General features: G+C 44.1%; 1 protein-coding gene across 1 annotated transcript in view; it reads right to left on the reverse strand.

The window, feature by feature from the left end:
* fras1 (Fraser extracellular matrix complex subunit 1) overlaps nucleotides 1–12,140 on the reverse strand; it is a 642,015-nt gene that overhangs the window by 214,927 nt on the left and 414,948 nt on the right. Inside the window, exon 29 of the mRNA XM_069926766.1 lies at nucleotides 10,523–10,840. Within this exon, the coding sequence (XP_069782867.1) occupies nucleotides 10,523–10,840 (318 nt within the window). The remainder of the gene's footprint in view (nucleotides 1–10,522; nucleotides 10,841–12,140) is intronic.

Raw genomic sequence — 12,140 nt, forward strand, 5'->3', positions numbered from 1 at the left:
TTTCCCATGCCTCCCCCCCCCTCCATTTTTATGCAGGCTCCTACCTGATTTTTGCTCAGACCTTGATGGACGGCTCACACCCAAAACGATGGCTGTGTATCTTTGTATTTTCCCCTTCACACAAAGCACTGGAGTGTAGAACGAGCTGCCAGCGGAAATGGTGAACGTGGGCTCAACTGTAACACTTAAGAAGAATTTGGACAGGTGCGTGGATGGGAGAGGTATGGAGGGCTATGGACTGAGTGAAGGTCAGTGGGACTCAGCAGTAAAATGGTTCAGCACAAGCTAGAAGGGCCCCGTTTCAGTGCTTTAATGTTCTTTGGTTCTATAAAGAATGCTACCTGACTTGCTGAGTTGCTCCAGCATTTTTTTGTGCAAACTGGGATTAGAAGGTTACAAATTGGGGTTAGAAGGTTAATTGATCACATGGGTGCAATTGGGTGACATGGATTCATGGACCTGAAGGGTCTGTTACCATGCTGTATCTCTGTTAAAAAAAAAGATATAAAATTCAATTACTTAGATTCCTCGGGTGCTGCTGTGGGAATTCAAGCTCGTATTTCAGGATCCTGACCTCTGATTTCTAATCTACTATACGCGTGGCTGACAATTCAACAATTGACCAAACTTCTTTCTGAACTGTTTCCAGCCCACAGTGAATATATCTCAGGAGATGAATGCAACGCCTGTTGTGAATCACTTGAAAGATTTTCACTGCGCGTAACCTGAAACTTCAAAACTGCAGAAGATGCCAATCTATTCTGCTTCCTGCAGTATGCAGATCAGACAAAGATTAATGGATCCTGAAGAAGTCTTGAAAGGATGCTCCCTCTTGGGGGAGAATCTCAAAAAAGAGGACCCCAAAACCCAGCAGCAATAGATATGCATCATGACCAAGGGTTACTTAAACAAAAGTTGTTTTTAATTATCTTTGAACATGAAAACAGAATTAAACTTTAACTTATCTCTATTGACTTACTTAATCTACTTAACCCTTCCCCCCCCCACAATTCTAAGTGCACGTGTGTGAAATGTGTATATAAGTTTAGAAAAGTTCTTTGGTTCACAGTCCAATCTCACTTGTTGCAGGCAATTCTTGAACTGTCCACAGAAGTTAGCATTAATAAAGTTCGCCAGGCTTCGGTGCTTAACAGATAAATGGCTACCACTCAGGAGGGTTCTTGTTGGATTTCAGAGAGTTTTCTCATTTCAGGACATCCACAAATGATTCCTTTTTTAATCAGCCACTCCTGTCTTGCTGACGAAACATGGCCCCTTCAGGGTTCTCCAGATGATAACCTCTTTCTTTCAGGTCACCACAGAGTTCCTTTCTGTTTCTCATACTCCAAGGGAAACACCAGACAGCCAGTCCTCTCCTTTGACCGGGCCGTCTTCCAAAGCTTGCCAGCTTGTCCCTTCTGAAACCAAAGTCTGTGTTTCTCCTCCCTCTCACATTGAGAGGAAAGCTGTTCTGCCTCTGCCTGCAGAGATCACATGCTCTTCCAAACAGCAAACTGTTTTTCAGACAAAGCTGCCCAGCATGTTGCTACATCATTGCCTCTTGTAAATAGTAGTCCAGCAAGAGTCTGTGAGCACTCTGCAAAACTCCTGTGTTTTAATGTGTCTGTGTGGGACCTGATCTAACAAATCTCCCCAAATTATCTCCCAAACACCCATATATACTATGTCACACAAGTCATTGTATAAAAACAAGAGATCATCCACTTAAGTAACAGACAAAGTGATTTTGTTTCTCTGAGAAAGCTGTCAGGCTTTGAACCATTCATTCTCAAAGAATTGCTGAAGCAGGGTCTTTGGATATTTTTAAGGCATAGATAGACAGTTAAAAAACCTTGGTATCCGGCACCTATGCGGATTGATACATGTCTTTTCCAGTTGTTTGAGGTTGCTTGATTGTCAACCACCAATTTTAAACCCATATTTTTTAGCTATTTATTTTCCTCAATTTGTTTGCTGGTTGCTTGAATTCAAGATAATAAGGGATTTACTGTACTTGACAGCTAAGGTCAGCAGGAGTAAAAGATCAGTGCTGGTAATCAGTCACGTGGAGTTGAGGATGCAAGCAGATCTCCCATGATCTTATGAAATGGCAACGATTTCAGGGGCTGAGTGAATATACCTGCTCTGCCTTGTATTTCTGTATGAATGAGAATTAATTATGCAGAGTTTTAATTTGCTGACAGACCCCAAGGCATTTGATTGTTTTGGGATCAAGAATTTGATTTGTGAGCATTAGTGGGTTTGCACCATTTTATTCCCATTATCCCAAATGTGTCCAGAGGTAAATCAACCCTTTCCTGTGCCCTCTCTATTCAGAGCCTGCCTGACCGATTCCCTGACCTGCCTGCCTGACCGATTCCCACCCACTTCCCAAGTGTGGTACACTTGGAGGGGGCACAAAGGGTGTAAGTGGCCTTGCACAATTTGCTCAAAACCTGTGACGCTCAGATCTGTTCCACGTGGGTGACTTTGAGGATTGAGATTTAGTGATTGTGATCAGAGGTCCTGCTGGACTCTCAGTCTGGGATGGAGGGGGAGAGTGTGGTGTACCTACACAACACAGTAACTTTAAAGGGCAAGGTGGAGGGGGTACGGGGGTAAACACATGGCACTATAGTGTTTGGGTAATGATTTGCTGAGGGTATATTTATAAAAAGAGACTTGGAAAGCATGCTCTAGTCTCATAAACATTATCATCAATGTCCCTCTCGAGACCCAGTTGCAATGCTGAGAAAGGGTAGACTCTGCATCCAGACCGTGCCTTCTGTCATAAAGGAACAATGAATCACCATGGATGAATAGTGACTTCCTTACTTCTCCCCATTGTTAATGAGCAGACTGGGCTTTGCTCGATCTGTCTTGGGAACACTGGTGGTTACTGCAGGATTGTAAAACTCCCAGTACATTTCCCAATGGAGCTAATAGGGTGCTGTCACCAATTTGAACAGAGGCCAAGAAATTTAACTGAACAGTCCATATTTTCTCGTATTATGCTTTTTTTTCCCCCAGAAGAGGTACAAATGAAAATCAGTGACCCTGATCAAAAATTGCAGAGAAACCCAGAGGCAGGTAATGCCACTGCGTGTCCAATTGCCCTTCGCAGTTCTCTGTGGTATACAGATGGTCCATGCCACACACAGACTGCTGATCTTGCTTTCCTTTTGAGTAACTTAAAGGGATCACAGTTGCAGCCTAACTCAGGTACGTTAATAAGTTCACAAGCTGCACTACTACCCTTCTCACCGACCAAAACTCTAAACCAGATCTTTCCCAACCAGCCCACACCACTACCAATTTGGAGAGCTAACCTGACATTCAGCACTCATCCAGTGACCACCCACCCCCCCCCCCCCATCCCTCCAACCCTGGTCCCCGGCATCATTTCAAAATAGCAATCGCACCCCTGCAAAGTAGGGGCCCATTACCAAGCCATGGGCACCACCTCTCCTGGCTACCTCCGATCTCCGACAGAGCGCCCCGACGCGGTGCCTCCCTTACCCAATCATTACTAATCCCAATTTACCCACCCACTGGCCTCTCAACCCCACCCCTTCAACCTGCTTGATCGGATTTCCAGCGTTTTGAGCACAGGAGCAGGAACGTCATGTCACAACGGAACAGAATGTTAGTGAGTCTGTATTCGGTGCATTGCGCACAGTTTTGATCACCCAGTTAAGCGCGAAGGACTGCAGTGGAAAAAAAATCACGAGAATGTTGCCAGGTTCATTATAGAGAGAGGCTGGGACTTTTCTCCCTTTAGGGTAGAGGTAAAGGGGGGGGGGGGGACTTTATAGAGGTTTGTAATACCATCAGGGGCTTGAAGTAAATAGTTATTGCCTTTTCCTAGAGTAGGTGAATCTGGACGTGGAAAGCTTCAAGTGAGATCAGAAAGATTTAAATGGAAACTGAAGGGCACCTTCTTCACATGGAGAGTGACAAGCTGCCAGTGGAAGTGGGGGAGGCATGGACAAGCTGCCAGTGGAAGTGGGGGAGGAGGCAAGTGTAACATTCAAAAGATATTTAGACACACATTTTGACAGGGATACGGGGAGAACGTTGGTGTAATCGTATGGATGGTATGTACTCATTGGCCGGTAAAGGCTCGGGCTGGCCTGCCCCTGATGACACTCTCACCTGGACTCCCAGACCATAAAGGTCGGGCCACCTCTCCCTTCCCTATACTTCCCTAGCCCGGATCCAGGCCAGCTAAGCCTATCGTTCCCCTCAGTCTTTGTCCTTGTGATTATTGGGGAAACTGGTAGTGCCCAACAGTTGGCAAATGGGTCTAGCTTGGTCAGTATAGATAAGTAGAGTCAGAAGGCTTGTTCCTGTGCTGCAACCCTTTATTCCACAATTCTTGTAGTTGGCCATTCTTCAGAATCTGGACTTCATTGCACTGGTATTATTGACAGCCCATCACAAAATCCTGGAGAGTTTGGTGGTGAGCCAACCACCATAGTGCTGTTAAGAAGGGGATTCCAGGGGTGTGCAATCGGCAACAACGAAGGACTATCCACATTTTTTCAAGCATGCAACATGGTCTGACTGCTGCCCTTCTTCTTGGAGGCAGAGAAGTTTGGGAGGGTCCTGTCAGAGTGGCCTGGTAAGTGACAGCAGTTCCTTTTTTTTTAGACAGCATACACCGTGCAAAAGTGGTGATGGAATTAGACCTCTCAGCAATAGGATGGGAGGCTAAAAAAAAAAGAGCCGTTTTATCCATTGTCAAGCTTGTTGGGAATTGATGGAGCTGCACTAATCAGGGAAGTGATGACCAACACCTCATGAATTATGGCAGGGCTTTGAGTAGCAGGCAGTTAGTTACTCACCGCAGAATATCCAGTCTCCGACTTGCTCTTATATACATAGCATTGATAAAGTCTTTTTAGACATACAGCACGCTAACAAGCCATTTCGGCCCTCGAGCCCGTGCCGCCCAACTTACTCCCAATTAACCTACACCCCCTGTATATCTCGAAGGGTAGGAGGAAACCGGAGCCCCCAGAGAAAAATCCAACACAAACACGGGGAGAACATACAAGCTTCTTACAGACAGCGCCGGATTCGATCCCGGACCAGATCGCTGCTGCTGTATAGGCATTGCGCAAACCGCTACGCCAACCATCCTGCCTAGCTGAGCACACTGAGATTCTGGTCAATACTGACTCCTGGGATAAAGGTGGAGTACTTGGGAATCTGACTGAACGTCAAGGGCAGACGATGTTGTCGATGGTGATTCCCTGATGTTTTTATGGCATAATTATTCTTCACACCTGAGCACCAAGCTTGACTGACATCCAGGTTTGGCTGCGCACAGGTCTATTTTTGGAGAGTTGCAAATGGAAATTAACATCTTTCAGTCATCAGTGACATCTCTATTTCTGAAGGTGGTAAGAAGGTCATTGATGAGGCATGGTTAGAACTATGACACTGGCTTGAGGAACTCCTGCAGTGATCAGCTGGGGCTTGACCTCCAACAACCAAAACAACTTTCCTTGGGGCACGGTGTGTCTCTGGCCTTTGGAGTATCTGCCCCTTGGTGTCCCCCTGCATCAGTTCTACCACACTCCTCGTGGTCAAGGGCAATGATTCTCATCTCAACTCTTGGGGAACGAGTCTTCCACAAATTAAGGCCACCCCTTCACAAGCTGGGCCAATAGCTTCTACACAATTGTCCATTACAAGCTCATGAATGAATTATCACTCTTTGACCAGAGTTACCTATGATACTTCAGCTGGGGCTTAAAGAGGAGCTTAGAAAGTCATCATACTAGAACCTTAGAAGTTAAAGACACTACAGAAATACAGAATCGTATTTAAACACACAGTGAGTTAAATCCACATCAAAGCATTTGTTTATAATCTCGGGTTTCTGAATAGAAGGTTTGATATCCTCTGATCCTTTGAGGGTAATTCTATGATGCCCAGTCTGTAAGAAAGGAGGACCTGAACAGATATAAATCCTTTAAATTCAGAGGTTAAAGCAGATATGAAAAACAAGAGGAGTATGTCTTGCTAGAATCCAGTATCATCAGAAAATAGATTTCCTTCAAAATGCAACTTCAACAAGTCAAAGGAGCTGCAGTGTGGTCTTATGTTTCAATCGTATTTTGCTGCAGCCTTCTGTCCTTCCAGCATTGATTAGTCACAGACTTGTATATTCAACAGGCCACTATCGCACGAGTTGAGATACGGGAACTGCAATAACCAATGTGCACATAACCATGGCCCCACAACGTGAAACAAAATCATTGATGGAATGGTCTGCTTTTGTAGAGTCAAAACAAATGACAATGACTGAGCAATTAATTGGCTTTTATATTAAAAAAAGAGGCATTGTTATCCAGGAAACTCATAACTTCCAGTTCTTTAAATAGCACTTTGGGATCAGAAAGAAAAGCAGACAATTTACCGCCTCATCCAGAAGACATCCCATCAGTTCCCCCCTCTCCCTAAACGCTGCTGTCAGGCCATACTGGCATTTCTTCAATATTTCACAAAAATAAAACCAATTACACTGGTCAAAGAATAACTTCCTGCTTGTAATTAATGATGGCTTCATGTGCTCATAAACCAGGATTACTGAAAGTGAGATTCAACATATTGGATTTGCAAAATGCCTACAGTATCCTAAGGGTTTGATTTTTTTTCACTTCCGAAGTGATCCATCACTGTCTGATCTACAGTGATCTACAGTGTTGCCAGATTAGTCTTGTCTACTTAGTAGCTTATATGGACTTTTACGAAATTTGAACATAGAACATTAGCACATAGTACAGGCCCTTCGGCCCTGGGCATTGAGCAGACCTAGATGATCCTACCAAAAATTACTGAACCCTTCTGCCTCGTATTTTCCATCCATCCATGGGTCTAAGAGTCTCTTAAATGCTCCCAATTTATCAGCCTCCACCACCAACCCTGACAGGCATTCCAGGCCCCCACTACTCTCTGTGTAAAAATAAAACTTACCCCTGATGTCTCCCATAAACTTTCCTCTCTTCACTTTGTACAGAGATGCTCTGGTGTTTGCTGTTCCTGCCCTGGGAGACAGATGCTAGCTTCCAGTCTAGCTATGCCTCTCATAATCTTGCAGACCTCTATTAATTCTCATCTCATCCTTCTGCACTCCAAAGAGAAAATTCCAAGTTCTGCTAGCCTTGCCTCATCAGACATATTCTCCCATCCAGGCAACATGCTGGTAAATCTCTTCTGCACCCTCTCTATTGCTTCCACAACCTTCCTATAAGGAAGTGACTAACTTAAATAGAAGGAGTATAATTAGAGTCAACTGTTCTTACCTTGAAGACAACTTACACATCTAAGCCATACCTTTGGATATATATTGGCATATTTGTCTAAAGGTGCAATGCTTTACATATTACACAAAAAGGATTGTGCCAGAGATATAGTTTGAATATTGAAAGGAATGGAAAGGGAGGTGGGGGGGAAGAGTAGATGTAGAAAAGTTGTTTCCCATGGTGGGAGAGTCTAGGCATAACTTCAGGATTAAAAGGGTGTCCGCTTAGAACAGAGATGTGCAGGAATTTCTTTAGCCAGAGGGTGGTAGATCTGCGGAATTTGTTGCCACAGGCAGTTTTGGAGGTCACGTCGCTGGGTGTATTTAAGGCACAGGTTCTAGTTTAGCCAGGGCAAAGGTTATCGGGAGAAGTGGTTCAGCTCACCATAAGGCAGACTCAAACCACATTTTATTGACAGGAGACCTAACCAACTCTCCACCATCACCCTCCTCCCCCTGGCAGAACTTGTAATAACTTTTCCTACACCAAGCTACACCTGCCTTTTTCTTGGCTATGTGGAACAATCCAGTTGCGAGCCCATACAGGCAAGGCCCCTCAACTCCTTCCTCTGCTGCAATGATGACTACACCGGGGCTGCCTCGTGCACTTCGCTGCTAACTTCCATCCTGATTCATTTGGTCCATCTCTGGAGACACTCTCGGCTTTTTCCGTCTCTCTGCCTCCATCTCGGGAGACAAGGTTTCCACAGACATTTTCTACAAACCTACCAACTGCCACAGCTACCTCGACGACTCTTGTTCACACCCAGTCCCCTGCAAATATTCTAATCCTTTTTCTCAATTCCTGTATCTCCATCGTATCTGCTCCCAAGATGAGGCCTTCCTATCCAGATCATCTGAGATGAGATGGTTGTAATATGATTGTCTGCACAATGACCCTGCCACAAAACACCAGATTTCATGACTTGTTCAAAGCAATTCATCCTGATTTTGATGTCCACTTTCTTCCAAAAAGCACGTCTTCCCCTCCACCACCATCAACTCAATCCTCACCCGCATCTCCTCCATTTCCCGCTCATCTGCCTTGCTCCCCTCTGCCCCCACACATAACCAGAACAGGATTCCCCTTGTCCTCACCTACCACCCCACCAGCCTCCGCATCTAACATTATCCTTCTTAATTTCCGTCACCTACAACACAATCCCTCCATTAGACACATCTATCCCTCTCCATCTTCTGTAGGGATTGCTCCTTCGCCCAACCATCCCTTCCCATTCATGGCCCCCTTTCACCTTCTTCTGCCTTCCAATGACAGGGCCAACCATTCAATTCTGCACTGACAGCCTCATACTGTCAAACCAAGGCCACCCGTAATATTCCATCCGGGATCTCTCCAACCGGATAGCTTTAACATCGACCTGTCTTCTGCTAGCCTACTCACTGATCTCCACCTCTTCCCCATCTCTCTGTCTTCTTTCCGCCTGCTCTCCACCCCTTCCCTCCCCATTCAGAGCCAGCAACCCCTCTCCCTGCTTGCTGATGTGCCCTCCCTCCCTATCCATCTATTACACTTGCTTGTGGGACTGTGCTCCTCCCCCTGCCCCTTCCCCCCACCATTTTGTTCTGATGCTTGCCTGCATTTATTCATATCTTGATGAAGGGCTCAAGCCCGAAACCTTGGTTATGTATCTTTATCCTTGCTTTATAAAGGACACTGTTTGACCTGCTATGTTTCTCCAGTATTGTTGTTTTTACTTCAATCATGGACTTCCGTGCTTTACTTCAGCACCCCTGATTGTGGTCAGTGCTAGCTGGCTTGTGGTACCTTTCTAGTATTTCCACTTACTCATTCAGATTTCCAGTTTCCAAATCCTAACTACTGGAAAAAAAACTGTGAAAATGAGATGATCAAACAAAATTAATTTTTCTCTTGTTGCAATTTGAGGCCTCTTTTTCTCTTGAGATTTTGGAAAAATTGGTAAGTGTGAGAGTCAAATATGATTGATACACCCATTGTCCTTCATCTGTCCATTTGCTGCGCAGTACAAGGTTGTCAGCTAGCAATGGCAAAGCATGAAATGTAATCTGCTCACAAGTTCGGTCAGCCAACCACAGGGGAGCAGAATCTGCAGTGGGGTCTCATATCATTTCGCACAGGGCTATCTTCTTCCTGTCATGAGCACATAACGGAAATGCTACGCAGGTGTGATTTTGTGGCAAGATGGCTGATGTTTCGGGAAAGTCCATCCTACAATAAATGCTCTCCAAGCTATTGTACTTATAGCTTCTAAGAAATGTAAGTGGCTTATAAAATATGCAAATAGTCTTAAGTTCAACAACAAATAATTAATACGACCAACTGGCCTTTAGAAACATCAGTACAATTCACATTCTGGAGCCTCTCAGTGCTGAGACTGAAATACGGGCAAACCCAAGTTAACTCGTACAGGATTTCTCTGGGGTAATACTTTCAGATGAAAATCAAAACTTACGTCATGCAATGACCCTCAGCAACTTGCTGATGTCATGTGGCTAGCATTATACAATGATGAATCATGTTCAGTTTTTAATCTGTCTGGCCTTTTGCCAAAATTATGCGCATCAATCTCAAGGCACCTTTCAGGAGGTGTTTCGCCTTCAACTGCAGAGTTACATATTCTGATGACAATGCATTCGTGTTGATATTTTCAGACATAATGTCATTTTCTCCTTTTAAAAACTGCACATTGCAGTTCAACACTTTGCTACTTGGGGTCAAAATTTAGCCCCAACTGTACTCAGATGATGGCTGATTGGGTAAGTGGAATTGCCAAAATATACCTAATTTAAGGCTTGATAGGGTGACAAAGTGAATTTATCATGATCCTGTTGGACCAGGTATTGTTTGAATGGACTCAGGACTAGAGAATTGGACTCCTACATTATGGCGGGGGGTGGGGTGGGGCAGGGTGAGGGGATGAGGTTTGCTTGCATTCTGAGAAGACGGTCTATGTTATGATTTTTCATTACGCACCATCTGCCAATGTGCCAAGAAATGTAAGCTTACCTTCTTCATATATATTACTAGAGCAAAGTTTATGCCATATTTCAAATCTTTGAGCAGTGATTTATGAAAGGGATCATTTCTTTTGCCCAAATGGCCGTGAGGTGGGAGTCACCTGCACTGAAAATCTTAATAAATAGAATGCCTGGCCCTCTCTTCCAAAATTCAGATGAATGGTTCGTAACAGCAGATCAGATAAGTACCTTCTGGGTAATGTTGATGAGGAGGAGAACATTCAGGATGTTGTGGCCGTCATTTATCTGCAGAATTACTTTGTCAGCCAGGCTATTTGTTCCATCGTGAACATAACGTAGCCGCCCCTTTTTAATATCTTCGAGTTGGAACATCTGCACCTTGACCTCATCTGGGAGCACGAGATGACCATGCTTCGGCGGATCCAGAACCCTCAGTACCACATCCAAGGGATTGTCATCGTCTCGAACATCCAAAACCAGATTGGAAATTGTACCCAATTCACCGCTACTAAGCGATAAAGCTTTATTAGTCAGCACATAGGGGCCCTGGAACGAGAATGGCAGCAATTAAAAATCTCTTGCTATTCTGCTTGATTACTTCTTTTGAAAATAATTGTCACAATTAAATCCAATACCAATTGAAGCTGCCCGATTAAATTCTTCTGTTCATTTTTTTTCTTTAATTATGACATTTTTAAAAGGGCACAATACTTCACCTCATTGCTTCAATATATAAATAAAGACCAATAATTTCCCTTGTTTCAAAAATGACATTGTCTTGAGGATTAGAATACTTTATCCATTTCATTTTGGTTAACAGAAATTTGAGACCAATTAATAACCCCATAGAAAGAGAAGTAAGAGTAGGACTTCTCTCGGCTGGCCTGCCATTAAATATAATCATTGCAGATTTGTCCCCAGCTTTAAATCCTCTTTAACATCAGTTCTCCAACACCCTCAGTTCCCTGATCTCACAGGACACATATTAAATGTAAAGGTTCCATTAATGTCACATAATACTACATTTAGAATGCAACATGCGTGAAATTCTTTAACTTTCCTCCACCGTAAGGCAGACAGAGAGTCGCCACTTTGTCCAGCACCCCTCACAGAAACCTAACTGATCAGTCCTGAGCCTGCTTAGCTTCTGAGATCAAACAATTTCAGGCTATTGGGTGCTCTGAGGTTGGACATATTGTTGGGTACAGCACACACTCCAATTATAAATAAATCATCGCAAATGCATCTTCCACAAAAGGGGAAGTTCTGTTTGGAGGAAAGGAAGCCAATTCACCATTCACTTCGATGCATTGTCAATAATCAACAAATCTTGCCCCCCACCCCCCGACCTCCCCATTTCAAAGAGTTCTGTGGCCAGAAGCAGCTCTTGGCTGGGTGAAGATCACTACAGCAACCTCTGGAAGGGCTGAGACACTGGTCAAAAGATGTCATGCAGGGAGAAAAAAATTGATCTTATAGTTTTATGGGCAAATGATGTAACATTAGCTAAACCAAAGAATATGCATTGATTCTTTAGAAAACTCTGTTCAAAACTACATCCCAGTGTAACCAGCAAATCCAAGCAACCGGCAAAAAAGAAATTGATGAAATAAATAAATACGCTTTTTTTTAAAAGGGCAATACGAATAAAAGTCTAAAATTGTAAATGTTCTCCAGAGCAACACACGGCCCCCTTGGTGAAGATGGTAGCAAGCATTCAGCCGGTGGAGTGCCCCGCCCGCAGCAGCTGTTAGAATAAAGCTTCAAAGAAGTTGTGGTTTGAATAAAATGGCGGCGCCCAGGATGAAGGGCCAGCCGATGCCAGTCGCCATTGGGGGTGACTCTC

The sequence above is a fragment of the Narcine bancroftii genome, chromosome 3, assembly GCF_036971445.1.
Source record: "Narcine bancroftii isolate sNarBan1 chromosome 3, sNarBan1.hap1, whole genome shotgun sequence".
NCBI lineage: Eukaryota > Metazoa > Chordata > Chondrichthyes > Torpediniformes > Narcinidae > Narcine > Narcine bancroftii.